The sequence below is a fragment of the Sander vitreus genome, chromosome 1, assembly GCF_031162955.1.
Source record: "Sander vitreus isolate 19-12246 chromosome 1, sanVit1, whole genome shotgun sequence".
In the NCBI taxonomy this organism is placed as follows: Eukaryota; Metazoa; Chordata; class Actinopteri; order Perciformes; family Percidae; genus Sander; species Sander vitreus.
In genome coordinates this window covers 2,080,001-2,100,692 of record NC_135855.1, presented here as the reverse complement: position 1 = coordinate 2,100,692, position 20,692 = coordinate 2,080,001, and the positions used below count along the sequence as shown (strand labels likewise).

Sequence of the window (20,692 nt, the reverse complement as noted above, 5' to 3'; positions counted from 1 at the left end):
AAAGCTCATCCCCTGACTGACAACTAAACACCCAAACTAATAGGAACAAAGGAACATATCCTACCTACTGTACACTACAAACCAAAATCCCACAACCTCCTTCAATCAGTCACAAGAGCAACAATGACTTCATGCTTGCTCCCTCTTTGTGGACCCAACTCACACTGCCATTGTGAACTGGTTTGGTAGTCAAAGCAAACTAACAGCAGCAGCAAAATACTGCCTTGATATTAGTCACATATAAATCTACCAAAACTCTGCAGCCAATAAATACATGACCCTTGCCTGGACTGACAACACAAACTACCATCAATAGGAATCGCATGGAAAGAAAGAGTGCAACAGGATTCTATGTCACTCAGTCACTGAGTTTACATGTAATTTAATAATTTGATTTAACAGAATCAGAACAGCATTGGCACCCATCTACCGAGCATCAGTAATATCGGTGAGGTGAGGTGCCGGCGCATAACCTAAAGGAAATCAAAAGACAATACCCACCCCAACAACAGCCTGTTCACCCTGCTGCAGTCTGGCCAGCGATACAAAAGTATCCACTATCGTACCACCAGACCACAGAACAGCTTCTTTTTTCAGGTTATAGGAGTCCTCAAGTCATCTTTCTTGTGTAGCGTAAAGGTACTACAACTTGCAATTTGTTTGTGCAATCCTGTGTTGTAGAATGAAGTTTTTTTTTTAAAGAAGCTTGCAAAATCTCCCCAAACACAATAAACTCGCTATCTCTACTTTAAGCAGCCAGAGTCAAAGACAAGCGAGGATTATAGATCGAACACCCCCAGACATTGCCACATTGCCATCGTTTAGCAGTCTGTTATTGGTTATTGGTCGTTCAAAAGCGCAGTTGATGGCAACAAAGGTTCTGCTGTCGGTCTCGCTAAAGCTTAAATACACTAGGAAATATGCCAATACAGTGACCAAAATACATTATTCACATTTGATTCTTGAATGATCAAACTTGCCATGGAATCAAAGAATTTAAGCAAACTTAGGCATTTAAACATGGTTCTACACTGTGCTCACTTGACGTATCCTCTTTTTTTGCATCTAAATTAGATAAATGTTCATTAATAGCGAATGTTTGCCTCCTCTCAATGGCTTTTAATGTTTTAATATGGCTGCACCTAACTACTGTTCTTTTGGTCTATAGAAAAATCACATGTATTATAAGAAACACCTTTCCAAAATAAATACTTAGGATAATGTGCCTGCCAAGTTCACGTTGGGTGAATGACAGGAGTCTATCTTCCTACAGTACAACATCAGACCACAGAGTGTCTCGGTTTTCACAATCCAACCACCACAACACTCATCAAGTCAGATGAGATGATGATGAATTACAATGTGGCAGTGACACAGATATCAATCTCACTTGCGGACCCACAATGCTTTGCCCTGGACTGGCATGACCTCGCCTCGCCATACCACAAGAATGTCAATTCAGGGGCAATAATCCTACTTGGTATCCACTGAGACCTGAGCCATATGTTCCTCCTGCTCTTTCCCCCTTTCCTTACTCGCCCCTGCCAGCTGAGCTGTACAGATGTGAACACCTTGTCACAGTTTGCGCTCACACTCCTCAATATTTTCTTTCTTTGAGTATTTCAAGCTGAATAAGGCTCTGCGAGTGATTGGTGTATTTACCCTCCCCCATGCTCTCTCAGTCTTTCTGTGACAGCGCCAGTTAAGTAGAATGTGTGAAACAGATGAAGATCAGCGGTGGAAAAAAGAAAAAAAAACCTACTCGCTTTCCTTCATTTGGCTCTTTTCATTTGCAGTTTAAGTCCCTGTGCCCTGACCTTAACTTCTCACATCCAAAGAGTTCAATTGCAGAATTCTTAATCTTTTAATCCCACTCTCCCCCCTCTTTCTCTCTATCCTTCTCTCTCTATCAACCTCTTTCTCCTTTTTGTAATTACAGGACATACTTATAGAGATTATACTTGTGTCATCTGCAGATCCGCAGCAGATGTATGGCTGGGACACATGGACAAGCCGGAAGAGCACTGGTAGATTTAGCAAAGTCTCTTCTTGAAAGAATATTTAGGGTTATTACAACTTCTTGGGTCTTGGATAACAGTTAACACTGTACTCACCAAACGTGATGGGAATGTGGTAGGGCAAAAAAACAACTGACGATCAGATCACAATGACAATGATAATAGTAACTAATAAGTGGATGTTTAGCAGGTATATTTTTTACCATGTTAACCATCTAGGTTTAGTGTATTAGCATGCTCATACTTGCTAATCAGCATTACCCACAAAGTACAGCTGAGGCTGTTGGTTTGGCAGTTATTTCATCATAAACCAAAGAGTTCTGGGAACCATAGATTATTGTTCGGAATTTCGTGCTAATACATCTTTTAGATTTTGAGATATTTCTCAGCATAAGTGAAAGCTGTTGATGGCTCTACAGGGAAAGTCAGTAGATCTCCAAAGTCATTAGGATTCATCTTCTGGCCACCATAAATGTCTGAGATATTTCAGTCAGGACCAAAGTGCTGGACCGAACAACCGTCCCACATACTGACATCGCCGTCCCTAAAGCCACCAGAATGTTAAAAAATAAGATTTCTGTTTACCGAAAAACCTGAATTATCCAGAAATATAACCACGCTCAGTGAAAGCAAGATTGTGGCATTGCAGTATACAGAAATTGCTGAAGCAAATCTATCTATCTAACCTATCCTTGCAACCTCTTCTGGGAATGACCATATTAGATTGTTGTTACTCGAATGCATCTCTGCGAGCACTCAGCGAGCTGCTCAAATGCCAACTATAGCAGCTACTCCGCTAAACTGCCCACAAACACAAGTCTCTTTTCTAAAATAGCTAGAAAAACACTCAGACATTTCCTGACGGTCAAACAAGTGACCAGCCAAACACTTTGGTAATTTCTCACTGGTATTCCTCCTGGAATTACAGGCCAATCATTCCTGCTTTAACCGCAGGATTTCAGTAGCCCTAGGGACTGAGGGGAGACTAGCTTTTACATGACTACGACTTCACCCATAGTGGAAGGGGGGGGGGACATATGTCTACTCTTCACCTGGTTTCCACTTCTGTTTCCACGCCTAGGGTTCAGAGTTCATGAGAAAATAATTGCTTTTGCTGACAAAGTTATGTGAGAAGAAGAACATCCCACACATCCCACCGCCATTCACTTAAGCCTACAGAGTCATAAGGATAATGACTCGGCCACTTGTCAAGTATACATTTTCTCTCAGGAGGATACGCCTGTCCAGCATCACATTCTGCTGCTTTGGGACGGGTAAAGACTCGCCCTCCCCTCGAAGCTCTGATTTCTGACACGCCGCTGATTACAAACATAGGAAAAAAAAAAAAGAAGAAAAGTATCATCAGCTCATAAATCACTTCATATACTATGCAGAACATCTCACTCCAAGCAACCATCTGATTTTATACTTTTCATCCCTTCCCTCTAACGGGCAGTTGACTTAGGGATTTTACTCGCTCTATTAGCCACGACTCACATGGCTGCAACAAAGCACTTTTGAGATCAGTGGCCATGGGGGCCACATCTATGGCTTTGAGAATGTGTACATGGACAAACACGTGACTGGGTTACACTAGAGCCAGCAGTACCAAGAAACTGTACTGCATATAATTAAGGGGCATGGTTCTGCCATGTGAGACTGAGCTGAATAGTGAAAGTGGCACAAAGGCTGATTTAGACTAATTGCGCCACATCTCCATTTATCTAATGTCTGCATTATTCTCCCTGCCTGCTTAAAGGATTGGTTCAACAAAATTACACAAAACATATTTTCTCACCTGCCTTTACTTGTATCTGGCCATACAGAATGTCTTTGTAATTTGTCCAGATTCTGAGATATCTGCCTCAAAGATTTCTGCTGCCACCACAATAAAACAGAGACTAGCATTGACATATTTAAACTGTGTTCAGACAGAATGCAAAGTGCATTTTAAAAGTGCCATGATGGCATATAATGGACATTCATGAGTTTGCCACAGAGTGGCACAGATTGAGCTTGACAGTGTGTTCTGGGTAAATCATTTAAACTGTAGGCTTTGACTTGAATTATTCCTAGATTTGTTGTGACCTTTTCTTTGTCTTTATTTTTTACCTTTTACCTATCTTTTCTACTTCTTACCCTTGTGTTCTCTTTCTTTCGCTCACAAAGGGGACAGCTCGGCACAGGACAGGCTGTTTGAACCCTCCAAAAGCTCAAGATTGTTCAGATTAGAGCCTTTCAAACCACCCACACATCCCCAGATCATCCCTGACGTAACCAATCACCAAACACAATTAATCCCCCACAGAAGCATTGCAGACAGCTACATCCAGCCCTGTTCTCCCTACCACCCAAACTTCTTTTTTCCTCTAAGCCTATTCATATCCAGACGTAAAAAACATAGTTTTTAAAAGAGGCACAGCAGCTTCTGCCAGGGACCCTGTCACTGTCAATTGCCACAAACGGACATCACCCGGCAGCGGCGGCTTACTTCAAACACCAGCGTCTCATTAGTAGGTCCAGCGGCATAAAGGCTCTCCGGCTTGTTGAAGGAGCGCTGGTAGTCGAACACGGTCCCACCAAAATGGAACTTCCCCGGCCAGTCCACAGTCCAGTCCCCGGTCAGGTAGTAGTTCCTCTTTAGGGAGCGGGCAGCCAAGTAGCTAGTAGAGACCTCCATTTCCTGAACGTGAATGCTTCGTGCCCCAGCTGGGACTGTCACCATGGAGTAGTACTCTTGGGGGGGAAGGAGAGGGAAGGAAAGTCAAGGCTGAATCCTGCCTGGATATTTGTTATCACTTCTCTAATTCTTGCTTTACTGCTTTATCATACAATGCTGCATACACATACACCGTCATGCCTGCTTTACCTCATTCATCACACACTCAACATCTTTGTCTATGTGTGTTACTGGATAACATGAATCAGTCTATTATGGAGTGGGATTAGATGTGTCTGTGCGTGGATTTTTCTCTGCATACTTGATTGTCCGCTTAAATCTCCCTTTGTCTCGCAGGAGGACTACGTTTATGTTTGCTAAAATGCAGAGACACACTACAAACAAAGATAGAGAAAAGCTTACCGTTGGCTCTGTGTTGAAGGGTGTATTGGCCTTTAAAGAACTTGCAAGTGGAGTTGTCTCCCTTACAGGCTCCGCAGGCGTCCAGAGAAGCCTTGGAGCCCAGAATCTGGTCACAGCCTACTGTCTGCACACACACAAAAACACACATGCCATCAATGTGGACAGAACTATAATTAGGATGAATCAAGTCATTTCTTTTGACAATCCAGGGGTAACTTGCAAACTAACAAAGTCATTTCTGTATTTTCAATTTATACAGCCATGGTTTTCAACCACAGAGTAACGTTGGACAATCTGCTTCCTGTTTCCACCAGCACGTGCATGTACAGTGTATTGGAACGTCATGTGATATGCATTGTCAGATGTGTTACTATGGGCGGAGATTAGTTCGGTTTCAGAGCTTAAAGGCTTGTGTGGACGGAGATCAATTTTGTTTTCAAAACTAAAATATGAACATTTAAAAATGAAACGTAGTAGAGTGAATGTAGCCTTGTTTTCCATCTGTGCTGACATCAGACTACTGCACCTGACCCCTGGATTATAAAGACAATATAAAGATGGTGGGGTGACGCAGCATTACTCTTAAGATTAGATGGAGCGTAGGGAAAAGACAAACATATAATACAATTATGACATCAAAGTTGTTTGGTTGTACAAAATACAAAAAAAAAACAGAAAGAAATACAATAATCATTATTAGATTATAGCTAATCACCATTAGCTAGCTTTTTAACACCTGCTCGCACGAGTTTGACTGCAGCTTTTAACATGCTTAGGTAAATTTATGTTGGCACGCAGAGGAAAAACTAACTTTTTTTTAAATTATAATGCCCCTGTGCATACTATAAGCAATTAGATGACGTACTGTATTGGCAATAATTACTCCTAAAAGTGCTGCAAGCAACATGACTGCTTTCGACAACTAGACAGGTTCTAAAACAAAACAAGTTTAACAAAATTATCTAAGTGAAACTGAAAGTGAACGCACCGAAAATGTCCACTGCAATCATATGTTGCACTGCAGTAGAAATTGGCGGAAAATGAGATTCCATAAACATTTCAAGTTTTTCCAATATTTGCCTTATTTTCAAGGCAGGTGTTGTAATCCTTGTCCTTCACCCAAAACTGCACTGTGCCACATGATTCCGACACCTCTCCTACAACAAGTACGAAAAGCTTTTTCTATGTACTGTCAACGACAGTCTGTCATGTCCAAAACCTCATGTAACATTTTTCTACCAGTGCCACTAGACTGTCCTGGAGGAAAGTTGTTAGCGTGCAGCAAAGAGAGTCCATACAGACAACGTACCTCACATACTCCATCAATGCAGACATCTCCTTTGTGGTCAGAGCAGGAGGTGCCGTCTTTGACTTTGCTGGACATGGCAAAGAAGAAGTCAAAGTCTTCTGCAATGCAGTACAGCTTACAGATGTCTTCATCTGCACACAGAACATACAAATACATACAGTAACGATGGTATCAATAGAAAAGGTAGCATCAAGTCAAGTCAACTTTATTGTCAATTCTGCAATATGTGCCAGACATACAGAGGAAACGAAAATATGTTTCTCTCCGACCCACGGTGCAATAAGTACAAAAAATATAAGATAAGTAATATATACAATACAATGAATACATTCTAAATAGTGCAAAAGTAAGGCAAAACCAAACGGTATAGAAAACTAAAGAGATTGAAAATGTGCAATATAAAGGAAAAATATAAAAGTGAAAAAGTGTTCCTGAGAGTCTTTTATAAAAGGAAAAAGTGCAATTTTTTTGGGGGGGAATGGCACTAAATGTTACTGATTCACCAAAGGTCTTCCATAACTTGGTCAAATTAAAGTGTATGTGGCTACTGTACTGCAACCTGTTGCATATGCAGCACATACAGCTCCTGCTGACGCTGAATTGGAAGAGACAGGACCCGACTATGAATGCACCCAGGGGTATTTGTGTGGGGCTACAGGTTTATTTAGTGGTTCAGATCAGTTATCACAGACAAGTTTCTACAGCCGTCTTTGATTAAAATAAATGACGGTGAAGGTGACTTGGCCCAAGGTCCCACAAGGCAGTTCAGAATCTTTTCCTCTCTACATCACTTCCTATTCATCAACAGCTTAAACGGGCCTGGGACGTCGGCCAAACGCTCCGCTCTCCTTCATTGCTCTCTCTCTCTCTCTCTCTCTCTCTCTCTCTCTCTCTCTGTGTGTCTCTCTCTCTCTGCATGTAAAAAAGCTGGCCCGTAGGCTTCCTTTTTAAATCTCTTCCCACTGTGTCAGAGGGTGCAGGTGGCTACATGTCTCCCAGGCACATTACACAGAATGATAGTTTCCTCCAGCTTTTTGGCCCTAATCATTGCGGCAGTAAACAGAGGTTGGCATTACAGTAACACTTTTTAAAAAAGATTAGGAGTAGCAGAGTACAGCGGGATACAGAATGAAAAGACAAGAAAAATCTTGCCCTGAACAATCTACTACTCTGTGTATTTGGCAGCGCAATGTTCTTTGAACAAAGCGAGTTCTTTTCTTGTGTATTATGTGCCAAGAATACAGTAAAGGTGTCTTCATAATCTGTGTACTTTGTATTGTTTAGGTAGGGGTCACAAAAAGCAAACACAAAAAATCTCTTAACAACAGATGTGACAAAAATGACATCCAAAACATCCTCCAGAGCAAATGATGCATTAAATATAAACATTGTTCTTGGTGGATCTCATATGAACTGATCACCTTACCATCCACTTTGGTGTATGGCTTCCACTTGTAGTACCAGCCCCTGAAGGGCTTGCTGTTGTACTCAGCGCACTGCTGGGCCCGGAAGTCCACAGCGTTGACAGGGCAGGGCCGAGTGTTACACAGCTGGTTGAGACGGCTAGAGCCTGAACAAAATTTACCGTTGTTCTGTGGCCTGGGTGAAGAAGAACAAGAAGAACAAGAAGAAGAGGTTTATAGATCTGCAGTGGAGGAATGTAACTAAGTACATCTACTCCAGTACTGTACTTAAGTCCAAATGTTGAGGTACTTGTACTTTACTTGAGTCTTTTCTTTTCATGCCACGTTCTACTTCTACCCCGCTACATTTCAGAGAGAAATATTGTACTTTTTACTCCACTACATTCATCTGTTACAGGTGTTTTACAGACTTATTGAAAGTCTGCATGAAGGGTTCAAAAAGCCAACCAGAGAGCCCTCAAACACTGTTTCATGAGGAAGAAAATGCATTAAACATGTTTGTGAGACATCAAGGACACACACAATGTGTTTTAAGTAAGAAAAACTGAATGGAAACTAAACACAGCTGCTTCCAAGCTTCACAAGGCAACTTTGCACACCGACATCTCCCAATCAGTGTTACTGATGAGCCGAGACAAAGTCCATCAGAGCATAATAAAATCCAAGATCTTATCATTTAAGAGCTTCTCTCTTACATTTTCAATCATCCATGATTAATTTATCAAAATGACACCATCTTATCTGTCAGTGTAGTGTTATGAAAGCATGAATTTGAGTTTTAAGCAGGACTAAAGATGACGTTGAGTGTCAAAGAGACGTTTGCATGCCATGTCAGATGTTTCCACACCATACCAAATCAACACTTCTTTAACCACACGGGAATAGCTGGTGCATACCATAAACTGGTAATGGAGCTTTAATATGCTATTGAGATGATAAAAGCAATCACCACTTGTTCGAAAAACATGCCATGTCTGACTTCTCAGGCTTTCTAGACTCATGCCAGGCTTTCCAACACAACCACCAGCAGAGAAAATTGAGTTTAGGTATTTACCAAAGTGGTCTGCACACACACACACCAAACACACACACACACACACACACACACACAGACTGGGGAACCATGCTGATCAAACGTCTAATAAAACAGTTCACTAAGTGCTACAATGTAATAAAACGATTTTGGAAAATGGAGAGTGGGAATGAGAACCAAGAGGAGAATGCAACTAGAGGCCTATTTCTTTTGCATTTACCTTCGCCAGTGCACTAGTATTTGAAAGTGCCTGCATACAATATGAATGTCAGCAACAATCTGAAGCAAAACTGCATGTTGCTTCACTGCATTTTTATTAAACTCCAACTGTTCGTACCCTCTATTCAGACCTGGGCTCAATCAAACAGTGACAAAGCTGCCAAGAGTGATGGAGCTCCTCAAGGTACCTATGTAGTTGTCGACCCTTGGTATGCTTTGGTAAGTGTGAACGTGATGCGATTCCCTATATACTGGGAGCCTGAGATTTGGGGGAGGAAGGTTGCTGATTTGAACCCCTAGAGCAGCTGGGAAGCATGTGAAGATTTGAAAACTTGATGTGGATGCTCAGTGTGCTTTTCCCCGGATGAATAAATGTTAAAAGTCCATATTCATTCTCTATTCTGACTTACTGTGCTCTTGCCTAACAGATCCTTCTGCAGGGAAAGAACCCGGGTGTGGTGTGGGAGTACACCCTGCCTCGCACTGAGAGGAAACCCGACTACAGCTGGGGTGTGGTTCGCTCCGACTGCTCTGCTCCCTGTGCTGGAGGTGAGACTCTGTGTGTGTGTGTGTGTGTGTGTGTGTGTGTGTGTGTGTGTGTGTGTGTGTGTGTGTGTGTGTGCACGCGTGCGTGCGTGTGTAAATCTGCTTGGTGCCGATCTCGCTTCCCTTGGTGAGGGGGGGGGATTTGGCCCAGGTTTTCGTAGGCCTGATCCTATTAAAACGTAGCGGCGGACCAATGCAGCCCATATGGTAATGTGCTTACGGCAGGCCAGTGGAGGACTACAGCGTATACTGCGTCAGTCGGGGCCTTCTGATCAGAGGCGAGCACAGAAGGGCGTCAGTTTACTTGAGAAAGTTGAAGGCAATTCATGGTTGATTATGGACAGTCTGGCCCTGAGTTTCACAACCTTCCTGGTTTCTCTTCGTCTTTTCTCCTCTCCCTAAATCATCCAGTATCACTGCAACTGTAAAACTACTTCCAACAACAAGACAGAAACCAGATATGACTTTTGAGTTTTCAGTTTGTGTTTCAGTCATTCCTCTTCTGTCTCTACACCCCAACTCCAACTCAGCCCTCAGGACCCCTTAAGGATACTAAAATGCCCCTGGAGCCCGGTAAATCTGCCCGGCGACAGAAGCTGAGACTGAACTCCCTGAAGGTCAGGGGTCATCATGTCTAGTCTTGTCTTTTCCTTAAGTCACCTGCTCCTCCCTGCCTCTCTCGCAACTTCCATTCTGCGGCTCTGCTAGGGCCCTAACCCCTACAAGACCCCTTTACAAGTCCACCGGGAGACTACACCAAACTCAGTTCCATCTAAGCACTGTCGCCCCTCATCGTACACCTCCCACTCCCTTTAAATTGAGTGTGTGACAAAATGTGCTCCTTACAAAACCAGGTCAAAATGGAGAACCTAATCTCCTAGGCTTGTTGGTGAGGATTAGGCTGTTTGATCTGGCAGGTGGTCTACAGGGAATGGAGGAGCGAGGAGGGTAGGACAGGGAGAAGATTCATTTTCCGTCTCGGAGCAACTCCTAGATAGGATGGCTTCAATCGGCTGATCCCATAGAACTCTTTTACAAGACTGAGCAAAACATACATGCTGGCCTCATAAAACGGATGAGTATGTGCAGAATCAAATGAAGGATGTTTAAGACTGCTCCTGCTGAGTGAAGATTTTGTACTAGGGCAGAGGTGAAAATGTACAAGACGCTGTCATATCTGTACGGTCCACTTCTAAACAACGTAGGATTTTATTTGATCTTGTGTCCATTCCCGGATGCGGATTCACACATCATTTACGTATACATCTTTACATACTGCAAGTCTGACAAGAATCTATATGTTTAAAAAAATGTCAGTGATCTTTGAGGAGGGGAGCCTAGACTGTCCAGACGATTCAGTTTGGGGTTGAAGATGACATTAGAGAAAAACAGTCAGATTCAGGCTAATCCTTCTTGTTCTGCTCAGATTAAGAGCAGAGGGGCCCTGCCAAAATAATCGCAGAGATTACTGGGGACAAACACACTCCGAGTCAGGGACTTAAAACATGACTCAGGGGTACATGCTGCAGTTTGGATAAGGTCTGAGTATGTCTGTCTGTCTGTCTGTCTGTCTGTGCGTGCGTGCGTGTGTGTGGTTGCTTTTTGTTCCAGAGTAGAAATGGCATTAAATGTTGTTCCGCCCAGTGAGACAGTCTGCTTTCTTATTTTGTCTTTCACTGTCTCTCTACTCTCCCATATAATTGCTTGTCTGACTTTTTGAACTTATTTAAGTTAGAATAAGAACAACCATAAAAATAACAGTCAATCATTCTCATTGGAACTAAATTAGATTCAACTTTACTGTCATAAATACATCGGACCCCAACATCTACCCAGAAAGTGCATATGATCCTTACTGATCATTAAAAAGATCATTGATGAACAACGTGTGTGTGAGTGTGTGTGTGTGTGTGTGTGTGTGTGTGTGTGTATGTGTGTGTGTTGTGATTGTGATGGGGTTGGGGTGAAAAGATGTCATATGAAGACACACACCAGCCTAATTATATTGTCTTCACATGAGTTCAAAGGGATCTGACACCTGGTTGGCCCATTGTATGTTTTTCTTTTTTTTTTTTTAAACTCATGACTTGGGTTTGATTTTTAGCCCTCCCCATCTTTCCATCCCCTGTCTGTCCCACTGACCCCGTAACTCGCCGTTTAACAGCATCCACCCATTTTTCAGCGGCTGCTGCTATAAAGCACTCTTTAGTGCCACAGGAATGATAAATGAACCTGACAGATAACCTGGTTTAAAAGGGCTCTGTAGCCCTTTTTGGTCTGCCAGTTCTGGTGTATAATGTGTATCATATGAGGGCCGTTCTGCCTCTGGAACCTTTTGGTCTTTGATCCCTCGCAGGGATTAAGAGACGAGTCGGCTGTGACGGACAGAATGGCCACATCAGTGTCTGCCCGGCTGTTAAGTAAGCAGTGATGAAGCCAGTGGAGTAAGGAGGGTGATATACAATAGATCTAAACAGACCCCTTTATGGAGTGGTTATATTTAACCAAAAAACATACAACTAAAAAAGGCTACATTTTCTCAAGAAAATGTATATGTGCTTCTAGCTAAAAAACTGTGGTCAAACATTTGAAATAGCTGAAATACTTTAACAGTTAAAGTCATAGTTGAAATAGCAGTCAATATATAATTACTGAAAGATGTTGGACATTGAGTTTAGGTCTAAGTATTGAATGTAGTTGAATGGTCAAAATAAATGTAAGCCTTGAGTAAAGTTGAAGCATCAGTCTGGGTGAAATTGCTGAAAAGAGTTGAGTGTAGGTGATAAATTGTCCTGGAGGTGCCAGTTGAAGTCAAAGGCCAGACATGATGTCTATTAAAGTGTCAGCTGAAGTGTAATCACTGAAAGCAGTTGGAATGAATAGTGTATAAACACTGGAAGTTGTGGGGAGTTAGAAGAGTTGAAGACGGGTTTCTTTTTCAGAAGGTGAAGACCTGAGACTTGAAAAGGGTTCAACTTGAATGTATCCGTTGAAGAGTACTCACTGTTAGCACAACAAATAGGAAATCAAAGCAGAGAAACTCTCAGTTGACGTGTAAGCACTGGAAACAGTTGAACTGAGTTGTAGAGTTGAAGTGGTGCTAAGGCCCACCAACAAATTAATTTTTTTCATCATTAGTGTTATTAGACGCGTTTGAAATGAGCCAGGCCTGCGCAGAATCGATCACCGGCGATCGCCACCCAATGCATGCCGGTTAGATTTGCTTGCTCTGACGTCATGATCCTTATTAGTGTGGTATGAGAGTGTGCTTATGTTGTATGTGTGGATGTGTGTGCTCATGCATACGAGTATAAATTATGTGTATATGGCAATGCTGTTTCCTTTAATGGTTGTGGAGCCACAAGTGGATCCAATAGTGAGTGAAACATTTCTCTTCAAACAGCATGAACTATGCTTAACATTAGCTGAAAAGGCATCTCACTAGATCTAGAAATAAGTTCCTCCTAATTTTATTAAATATTGAAGACCTCATATTATGCTCATTTACAGTTCATCTTTGTATTTAGAGGTTGTACCAGAATAGGTTTACATGGTTTAATTTTCAAAAAACACCATATTTTTGTTGTACTGCACATTGCTGCAGCTCCTCTTTTCACCCTGTTTGTTGAGCTCTCTGTTTTAGCTACAGAGTGAGACATCTCACTTCTGTTCCATCTTTGTTGGGAGTCGCACATGTGCAGTAGGTAGCTAGGTAAGGACTACTAGCCAGTCAGAAGCAGAGTATGAGGGCGTGCCCTGACCGTAGCTAGGTAAGGACTACTAGCCAGTCAGAAGCAGAGTATGAGGGAGTGTCCTGACAGTTTGTGAACAGTGTTTTCTGTTGGAGATGGTAAGTCCCTCTGGGGTGGACTTTGGGCTTTTTCACTTTGTAAACCTATAAACGTGCACAAAAAAAGATATATTACACAATAAAGGAAAGGGAAAAAGCCAAAAAGCATAATATGAGCACTTGAAGAGTGCTTAAATTGTCTTGACAGCAGGCTAGCAACACAAACGGGGAAAACATTAGAGGTGCTGTCTAGGAATTTGGGTTGACTTTGTTTCCTGTTGATTGGCCATAGCTCCCATCAGGACTGTTTCTGAGTTACAGTACGCAGGAAATTGCTAGTGTAAACACACATTCTTCAAGGAGAAGACACTAAACCCTTAACAACCACAAAACTTGCTCAAACATTGCATACAATTGCAACATAACGTCAGTATGCTCTGTCACTCAGACGTTGGTCTATGGATTACACATACTTCATATTAAAGGCAAGAGGGGCTGAAACTGCATGAATGGTCAGGCTAATTAATCCTTTCATTAAATTTCCCATTGCAAAAATCCTGCTTGTCCTGTATTTAATTTAAAGGGCCAGTGTTGTGGGGGCTGGCTAACTAACTGCAGGCCGATCAGTTGGCTGATCACAGCATTGTGACAGAACAACAATAAATCTAGCAATTGTATTAAAATTGAAATAAAGGCTTAAAAACATCTAAAAAAATCTCCAGAGTGTTTTAGGGAATAACAACAAGGGGTTGTACATCTGTTATGAAACACAACATTAAAACTGAGGATCTCTCACGTCCCTGTAATGACATGCACAGAGCCCTTTGCTAACAAAGAGATCTGGGTCTGCAGAATTATGTTTGTGTGAGTGAGCAGCAGTAGGGTATGTTTGCTGACTGTCTTGGCAGCTTTCAGAGAAAAGAGCATGCTATTAGGAGGTTGTCCTCGTCTGGAGCACGGGGAGGAATGGTCTGTCTGTCTGGACTGTCTGTGTGTGTGTGTGTGTGTGTGTGTGTGTGTGTGTGTGTGTGTGTGTGTGTGTGTGTGTGTGTGTGTGTGTGTGTGTGTGTGTGTCTGTGCTGACAGCAACCTGGCAGACAATACTTTCAGGTGTTCTGAAAGAAAAGGATTTTGGGACATGAGGCTTTCAAGAATTGCTTTCTGGCCCAAACTGCAACTCAGATTTTCATTGCAGAACCAGCCACATGACAACATGAATCACTTTGTCATCTGTTTGGCTAGTTAATAGCATTTCAAATGAGGTGAGGGATTAGAAGATGATGTGAGCAAGTGTGTATACCTTGGACTGGTGCAGGAGCGCTCCCTGTACATGACCCCTCCTCCACAGGTTCTGGAGCAGTCAGACCACTGAGACCAGGCTGACCACTGGCCATGGACTGCCCTAGGACCATGCTCCCCGTATTTAACACACTGACCCCTTCGACACCACTGGAGAAAAGCGAGAGAAAAGGAAATGAATGAAGAGAAAAAAGACGCACAGAAATAGTTTTCTTATCAGAACTTGAGCGTTGGCCTGAGCTTCTTGCCTGAGTTTCCTGGTTTGGACAAATGCCCAGCACCACACCTGGACGACCACACTCTGCAGCTACAGCCAAAACACACACACATACACACATAAACCCCATCCAGGCCTTTCCAAGCCAAACCCTGCACTCACACACATCACCACCTCTCTCTCTTTCTAAATATCATCTTTCGATATGTAAAGAGGTACGATACTTCTGTCTCCAGCTGGGAGAAGCAAAAATGCTTCTGCAGGTACATGCATGCATGAGCAGCAAAGATGTTTTTTTATTGATACAGGTAACTGGCTTTTAATCAAGTAATAGTCCAAATAAGAGAATGTACTTTGAGCTGTCTTCTCTCCCTTTTCAAGGTGCAAGGATTTACTTTGGCTCTGGAAAGTGTGAACACTTTAATTGAAAGGACGGCTACAATTTATTACAACTGGGCTCCTATATTCATAGTTATTATTTTTATCAGTAACCATAATAAACTTGTACTCACAGAATTAATTACTGCCATCTGGGAACACCATGACATCACAACAACAAAGCCCTCGAAACTCGAAATGTCAGTAACAATCTGTCATTACAAAGAAAAGGTGTGTGCACTCACAGCTCCAACAAGCACATCAGATTAAAGCTGAATCAGGAAGCCGGTCTGTAAACTGTTATGAATGTTTTGCACCGATAGTTTGATAGTACATTTAAGGTTTGCCCTCATTTTCTCCTGAGGATTTGTTAAAAGCAATAGTTTGGCATTTTAGTGAAATGAGTTAGAAGAGAAGATTATGTGTACAGTAAGTAGGAATCTACTGACTGCATAAGACTTAAAACTGGGTGAAACAGCTAGCCTGGCTCTGTCAGTAGGTAAGCTAACAAACCCAAATTAAAAACAAAATATGGTTTTACTGGGGTGCCGGACTATTTCTTATATCTTGACTTCCTGAAATCTTGCCAGGCAACCAACGGAGACTTAGGTTAGTTTCATATTTCCAGACAGACGCAGATTTCAACCCCTCCGATTTTGGACTAAGCATATTTCACAGAATGTCAAAAATATTCCTTTATAACTTGTCTGATCATGTGACTGCTGATGTCAGACTTCAGTTTATTGATATCACACCATTCCCACATTTCAGCTAACAATTTGGTTTATAATTATCAATATTAATGATATGAAAACCCAATTTATATTAAATCATAATTATACTTAAAATATTTTTTTTTATCCTTTTTCACCCAATTATCAGTGTCTGTTATGTGTGTTTGTCTTCTTTAATTTTTTTTTTGCAAAACATATCCATATTATGCATCCAAATGAGACGCCGTAGATCACACCTGTGTCCCTTTAATTAGAAATGTATGTGTGGTGTCTAATTAGGAGAGAATGAGTGACTGGCTGATCCTCCACATCCTCACCATGTCAGGACCGCAGCTGGTGCCTTCTGCAGCAGGCATGAACTTGGTCTCGCACCGGTGCCCTGTGCGATGACACCACAGCGACTTGCAGATGTCCTGTCAAACACACACACACACACACACACACACACACACACACACAGGATGAGATGTCTATCAGATATGGTGTTTTTTTTTTAGTTTACCATCGTAGGTTTCTGAGAACCTTTTGGCATGGTGTTGCTCCCCTCTCTCCTCTTCCTTGACCCGACAGCACATGCTTCCTGCCAGGACCACCATCACGCTGGTAAGGTTCTCCACAAAGCATCGGTGTCAAATCTAATCACTGTACTTCTGTAATGAAATGGGCTATAATTGTATGTGTCATCCGACCCAACAATACAGAGACAGAGCGAGCGAGTGAGCACAGAGGGAGAGCCGGGGTCGAAAGACAGGCGGTAGAGTCTGGCAACTCGCCCAACTGCAACTGGCAACAAGAGAGGAACCAGAAAGGAGGGAGTGTAAGAGCAGGAGACACCACTCCGCTGTGTGTGTGTGTGTGTGTGTGTGTGTGTGTGTGTGTGTGTGTGTGTGTGTCTTTGTCCCTATTCTCTGATGCCAAGCAGGTGGTTGACAGCCATACCGCTGAAAATCATTCTACATGAGCCCATTAGGAACAAAAACAACAAGGGGGAAAAAGTGTGAAAGGCAGCCCTAGATCCACTCTTAATCAGCGTGTAGGTTCATTTACCACCCACTGACTCGCACACAGGTCTAAGAAATGCAGATGTAGTATTTGATCTTCTGTTAGGGAAACATAGCAGGGATTTAGAGAAGTCGTGAATAGCCAAGGCAACGTCCTGTGTGCTAATCCGTCATATATACGATTTGGCAAAGTCGATTTTCCCAGCAATCACAGCCCTGGAGAGACCCTGTAGTATTTTAAACAGCATTTACATGTGAATCAACGTCACTGAATGCACCCAACATAAAGGCTTATACCAAGGCTTGGGAAAGGGGTAGGGGGAGTGGGGTGTGTATTCCCATTCAATTTATGGAATGCATTTCAATGGTGGGTCAAATGTGGGGGGGGGGTTCGAGGTTGTTGTGCAAAGATCATGCAAATTAATAAAGTGCCACTTTAGCAATGCATCATTAGCGCTGTAAAGCAGACAACTGCAGCTCCTGTATAATCTGGGTGCTCCAGTTCTTTACTGGAGGCTCATCTGGTGAGTCTTGGTTTAGGCAAAGGGACACAGGACTAATGTTTGATTTAGAAATGTAAAACCAGGACTAGTCAACTCTTCTTACTTCAGTGTCTTTGTTGGTTTATATAGCATGCTGCCATTTTGGTCACAACCTTCTTCATCCAGCAGTTTAAGAGCACCACTAGCATTTTGAGTATTTTTTTTTAATCATATTATAGTTTTATTTTTCTGATTTGTTCAACCAACTCCTGAGGGAAATATATTTAGCTCTTTAGCTGCTAAATGCTCCACTTTTGGTGCTGGAGAGGTAGCGTAATGTGGGTATTTTTAGTCTGACAAGCCAATCCGAGGGCTCAATCCGAGGGGCGGGATAAACGGTTGTGTTTCAAATTCCCTCTGCATGCAATAGGATAGCACTACAACCAACCAGAGCAACGAAGAAGGTAGCGGAGCTAGTTGATAGATTAAACTTTTGCTGTATCCAGTCAGCAAAACTCCGAACACATCTTCCTTTTTTAAGAATGATTTCAGTGCCGTTCTTTGTTCTTTTCTCAAAGAAAAGCTTAACTCCAAGTCTTCCAGAAGACCGCTGTTCTCCAGCAGCAGCAGCCATAAGCCCGCCCACCGACTCTATACACGATGTGATTGGCCTGACTAGAGTTTGGTTTTTCCAGCTCGCAAGCCAACGGAGAGTGCCTAGACCCCCCTGGCTGCAAATTACATTTGCTGCCGCTAGGGTGCGTCTAGATTTCTAGGCTGGGTATTTTTGGCATATTTGCCAAAAACTACAATTGTGGACAGTAAAACCAAAACAATGAGCTTGAAAGAGTCAACTACAGAGTCAGATGATGACTCTCTGTAGGTTCGTCAAAAGTGAACCTTTCACATACAGGTAGTCATGTGATCCATTGTTAATACAAAATGTTTGATTATAGCGTTTAAACCATGCTAAAAATGCATAAAGTGAATGTCTCACCTTGACAAAATCCAGGCTGCACAGTTTGGCCTTGGAGCCAAACTGCCACTTGCACTGCGTGTCTGCGTTGTACAGCTGCCCGGGAAGCTGCTCAGGGTACTTGTACTGACCAATCTGCTTGGGCTCGTCCACCAGACAGGATGCCTGGGCTGTTCTGGTGAACATAGCAAATCACACGTGTCAGTCAGGAGGAGGGCAACGACAACTGACTGACAAATTTGACAGTGTTTGTGCACTTGCACGAGGCGCAGAGGCCTACCCAAGAAAGCGGCTGAGGTACTGCCGACTGCAGGTGGACCAGAAGAAGACTCCGTTGTTTCCAGCCAGAGTGGGAGACATTATGTTGCCTTCTGTCTTGCGACAAGGGTTCCCTTCACCATCATGGATCATCCCAAAACTAGAGGAAAAAAAAGGAAAGAGCCATGTAAGTTTAGGGTCCTATCTTGTACCCGGCGTGTCTTTTTTTTAAGACCAACACAGCTGTCAATTTCCCGCGCACGGACCCTTTTTCCGCCGTCAAACTAGCAAAAGCTGATTTGGACACGCCCTAAACGCACCTGCGCCATGCGCTTCACGGCGTGCACTTAGATCGTTAAAATAGGGCCCTTAATGTTTACACATAGCAAGACACAAATACATGTCGTGCAAGTTTCCAATGAGTAAAGGCTTAAAAGAAAAAGAACATGGAAGTTGTCTTTGTGATGACCAAGCTGGTGTCATTGTTAACCCAACTTTTTTATGTTACATTATATAATAAAATGAAAATATAGCTTGTTTCATGGAGTCATCAGAAAAATCACACATGCTTGCTGATGCATGTAGCTAAGATTTTCTGCCTTACTCACTTATTCATCACTTCAACATGTTTAGCAATTACTTCTTTGTTAATTTGTCAGTGATTAAAAGTTGTAGGCCTCAAGTCCACATGTTTCTGGGCATGCCTTCTATATAGCTGGCTACATTCATTAAGATATCACGGCTTATAGATATTCTGACATCTGACACCTGGATGAAGTAAAAACATGTTGTCTCTAGTTTGTTTTAAGAGCATGCCCGACAGACAGAAGGGTTTTACCGCAACATGAAATCTAAAAAATATCAAAAGCAAACAGCCTCCCATCTCAATGGAAATATATAAACACAAAAAAGAGCCATTTGGCCAGAGGCAGTTTTCATTATTCTCTCATAAAGTGTCATGGAGTGGATGAGGTAGTGCGCTAACGTAATGCTCTTTTAATTCAGAGTATGTTTGTTTCTTTAAATCAGACCACATTTATTTAATGTAATATAGATTTGTCACATCCACTCACAGCACAGAGCTAATATACCGACACTATGACACTAAAGTCTGACATAGATGCATCTGCTTAAGTCTGTGTGGTCTGATGTGGTGTCCAGAAACGGTTATTAAGCTTGCCAGGATGCAGTTTTTGTTCGACATACTTGTGTCCAGACTCGTGAGCGATGGTGAAGGCCAAGCCCAGTCCTGTATCCTCATTGATGGTACAACTCCTGTACTTGCTGCACATTCCACTGATGGGGGCAAAGCCTGCATATAGAAAGGAAGAAGGAGAGAGATAAAGTGAAATAGTCAGGATACCTGGTTATTAAATATAATGTACTGACTGCATGAAAAGCTGAAGGTAAACAAAATAAAACCTCATAACTGTAAGATAAAATCCGCTTGTCTTTTTCTCTGTGGTGTAACTGAGCACATTCTTTCTGTTGAAATGTCTGACAGATTTGGCAGGCAAATAAACGGATGTCATATTTGCATATTGCGTACATGCATGCAGGAAGGGGAATTTCACATCAGCTGCATAGTGTAACCTCACAAGCCCAGGCCAACTTAACTTAAGTTTGTTCCTAGACTTTGATAGCCAATCAGTTTAGAGGCCTACTGCTGATGGTGGACCTGACAGCATTAGGAAAAAAGATAAGTGATCCGAGATGTGGGATTTACTGTAACTGACAAGCTGATGAAAATATTCAGTGGTCTGCTGTTTTTTTCTAGCAGCGGTTTATCGTAATAAATCCAAAAATATAAGAACATGTACACCAATAGAAACATTATACGGTTGATGAATGAGCCTATGACTTGAAGAGCCACATGTTAAACTGGAACAACACTGGCAGAACATACATACATTTAAAAGTTACATA

The 20,692-nt window shown here is 42.3% G+C and overlaps 1 protein-coding gene across 1 annotated transcript in view; it reads right to left on the bottom strand.

The window, feature by feature from the left end:
* The window catches only part of adamts18 (ADAM metallopeptidase with thrombospondin type 1 motif, 18), a 63,924-nt gene that overhangs the window by 20,330 nt on the left and 22,902 nt on the right, over nucleotides 1–20,692 (bottom strand). Inside the window, exons 8-16 of the mRNA XM_078247199.1 lie at nucleotides 19,973–20,078; nucleotides 18,789–18,926; nucleotides 18,530–18,683; nucleotides 16,367–16,462; nucleotides 14,722–14,870; nucleotides 7,836–8,008; nucleotides 6,410–6,540; nucleotides 5,101–5,224; nucleotides 4,510–4,754 (exon numbers count right to left, since the gene is read on the bottom strand). Of these exons, the coding sequence (XP_078103325.1) occupies nucleotides 4,510–4,754; nucleotides 5,101–5,224; nucleotides 6,410–6,540; nucleotides 7,836–8,008; nucleotides 14,722–14,870; nucleotides 16,367–16,462; nucleotides 18,530–18,683; nucleotides 18,789–18,926; nucleotides 19,973–20,078 (1,316 nt within the window). The remainder of the gene's footprint in view (nucleotides 1–4,509; nucleotides 4,755–5,100; nucleotides 5,225–6,409; nucleotides 6,541–7,835; nucleotides 8,009–14,721; nucleotides 14,871–16,366; nucleotides 16,463–18,529; nucleotides 18,684–18,788; nucleotides 18,927–19,972; nucleotides 20,079–20,692) is intronic.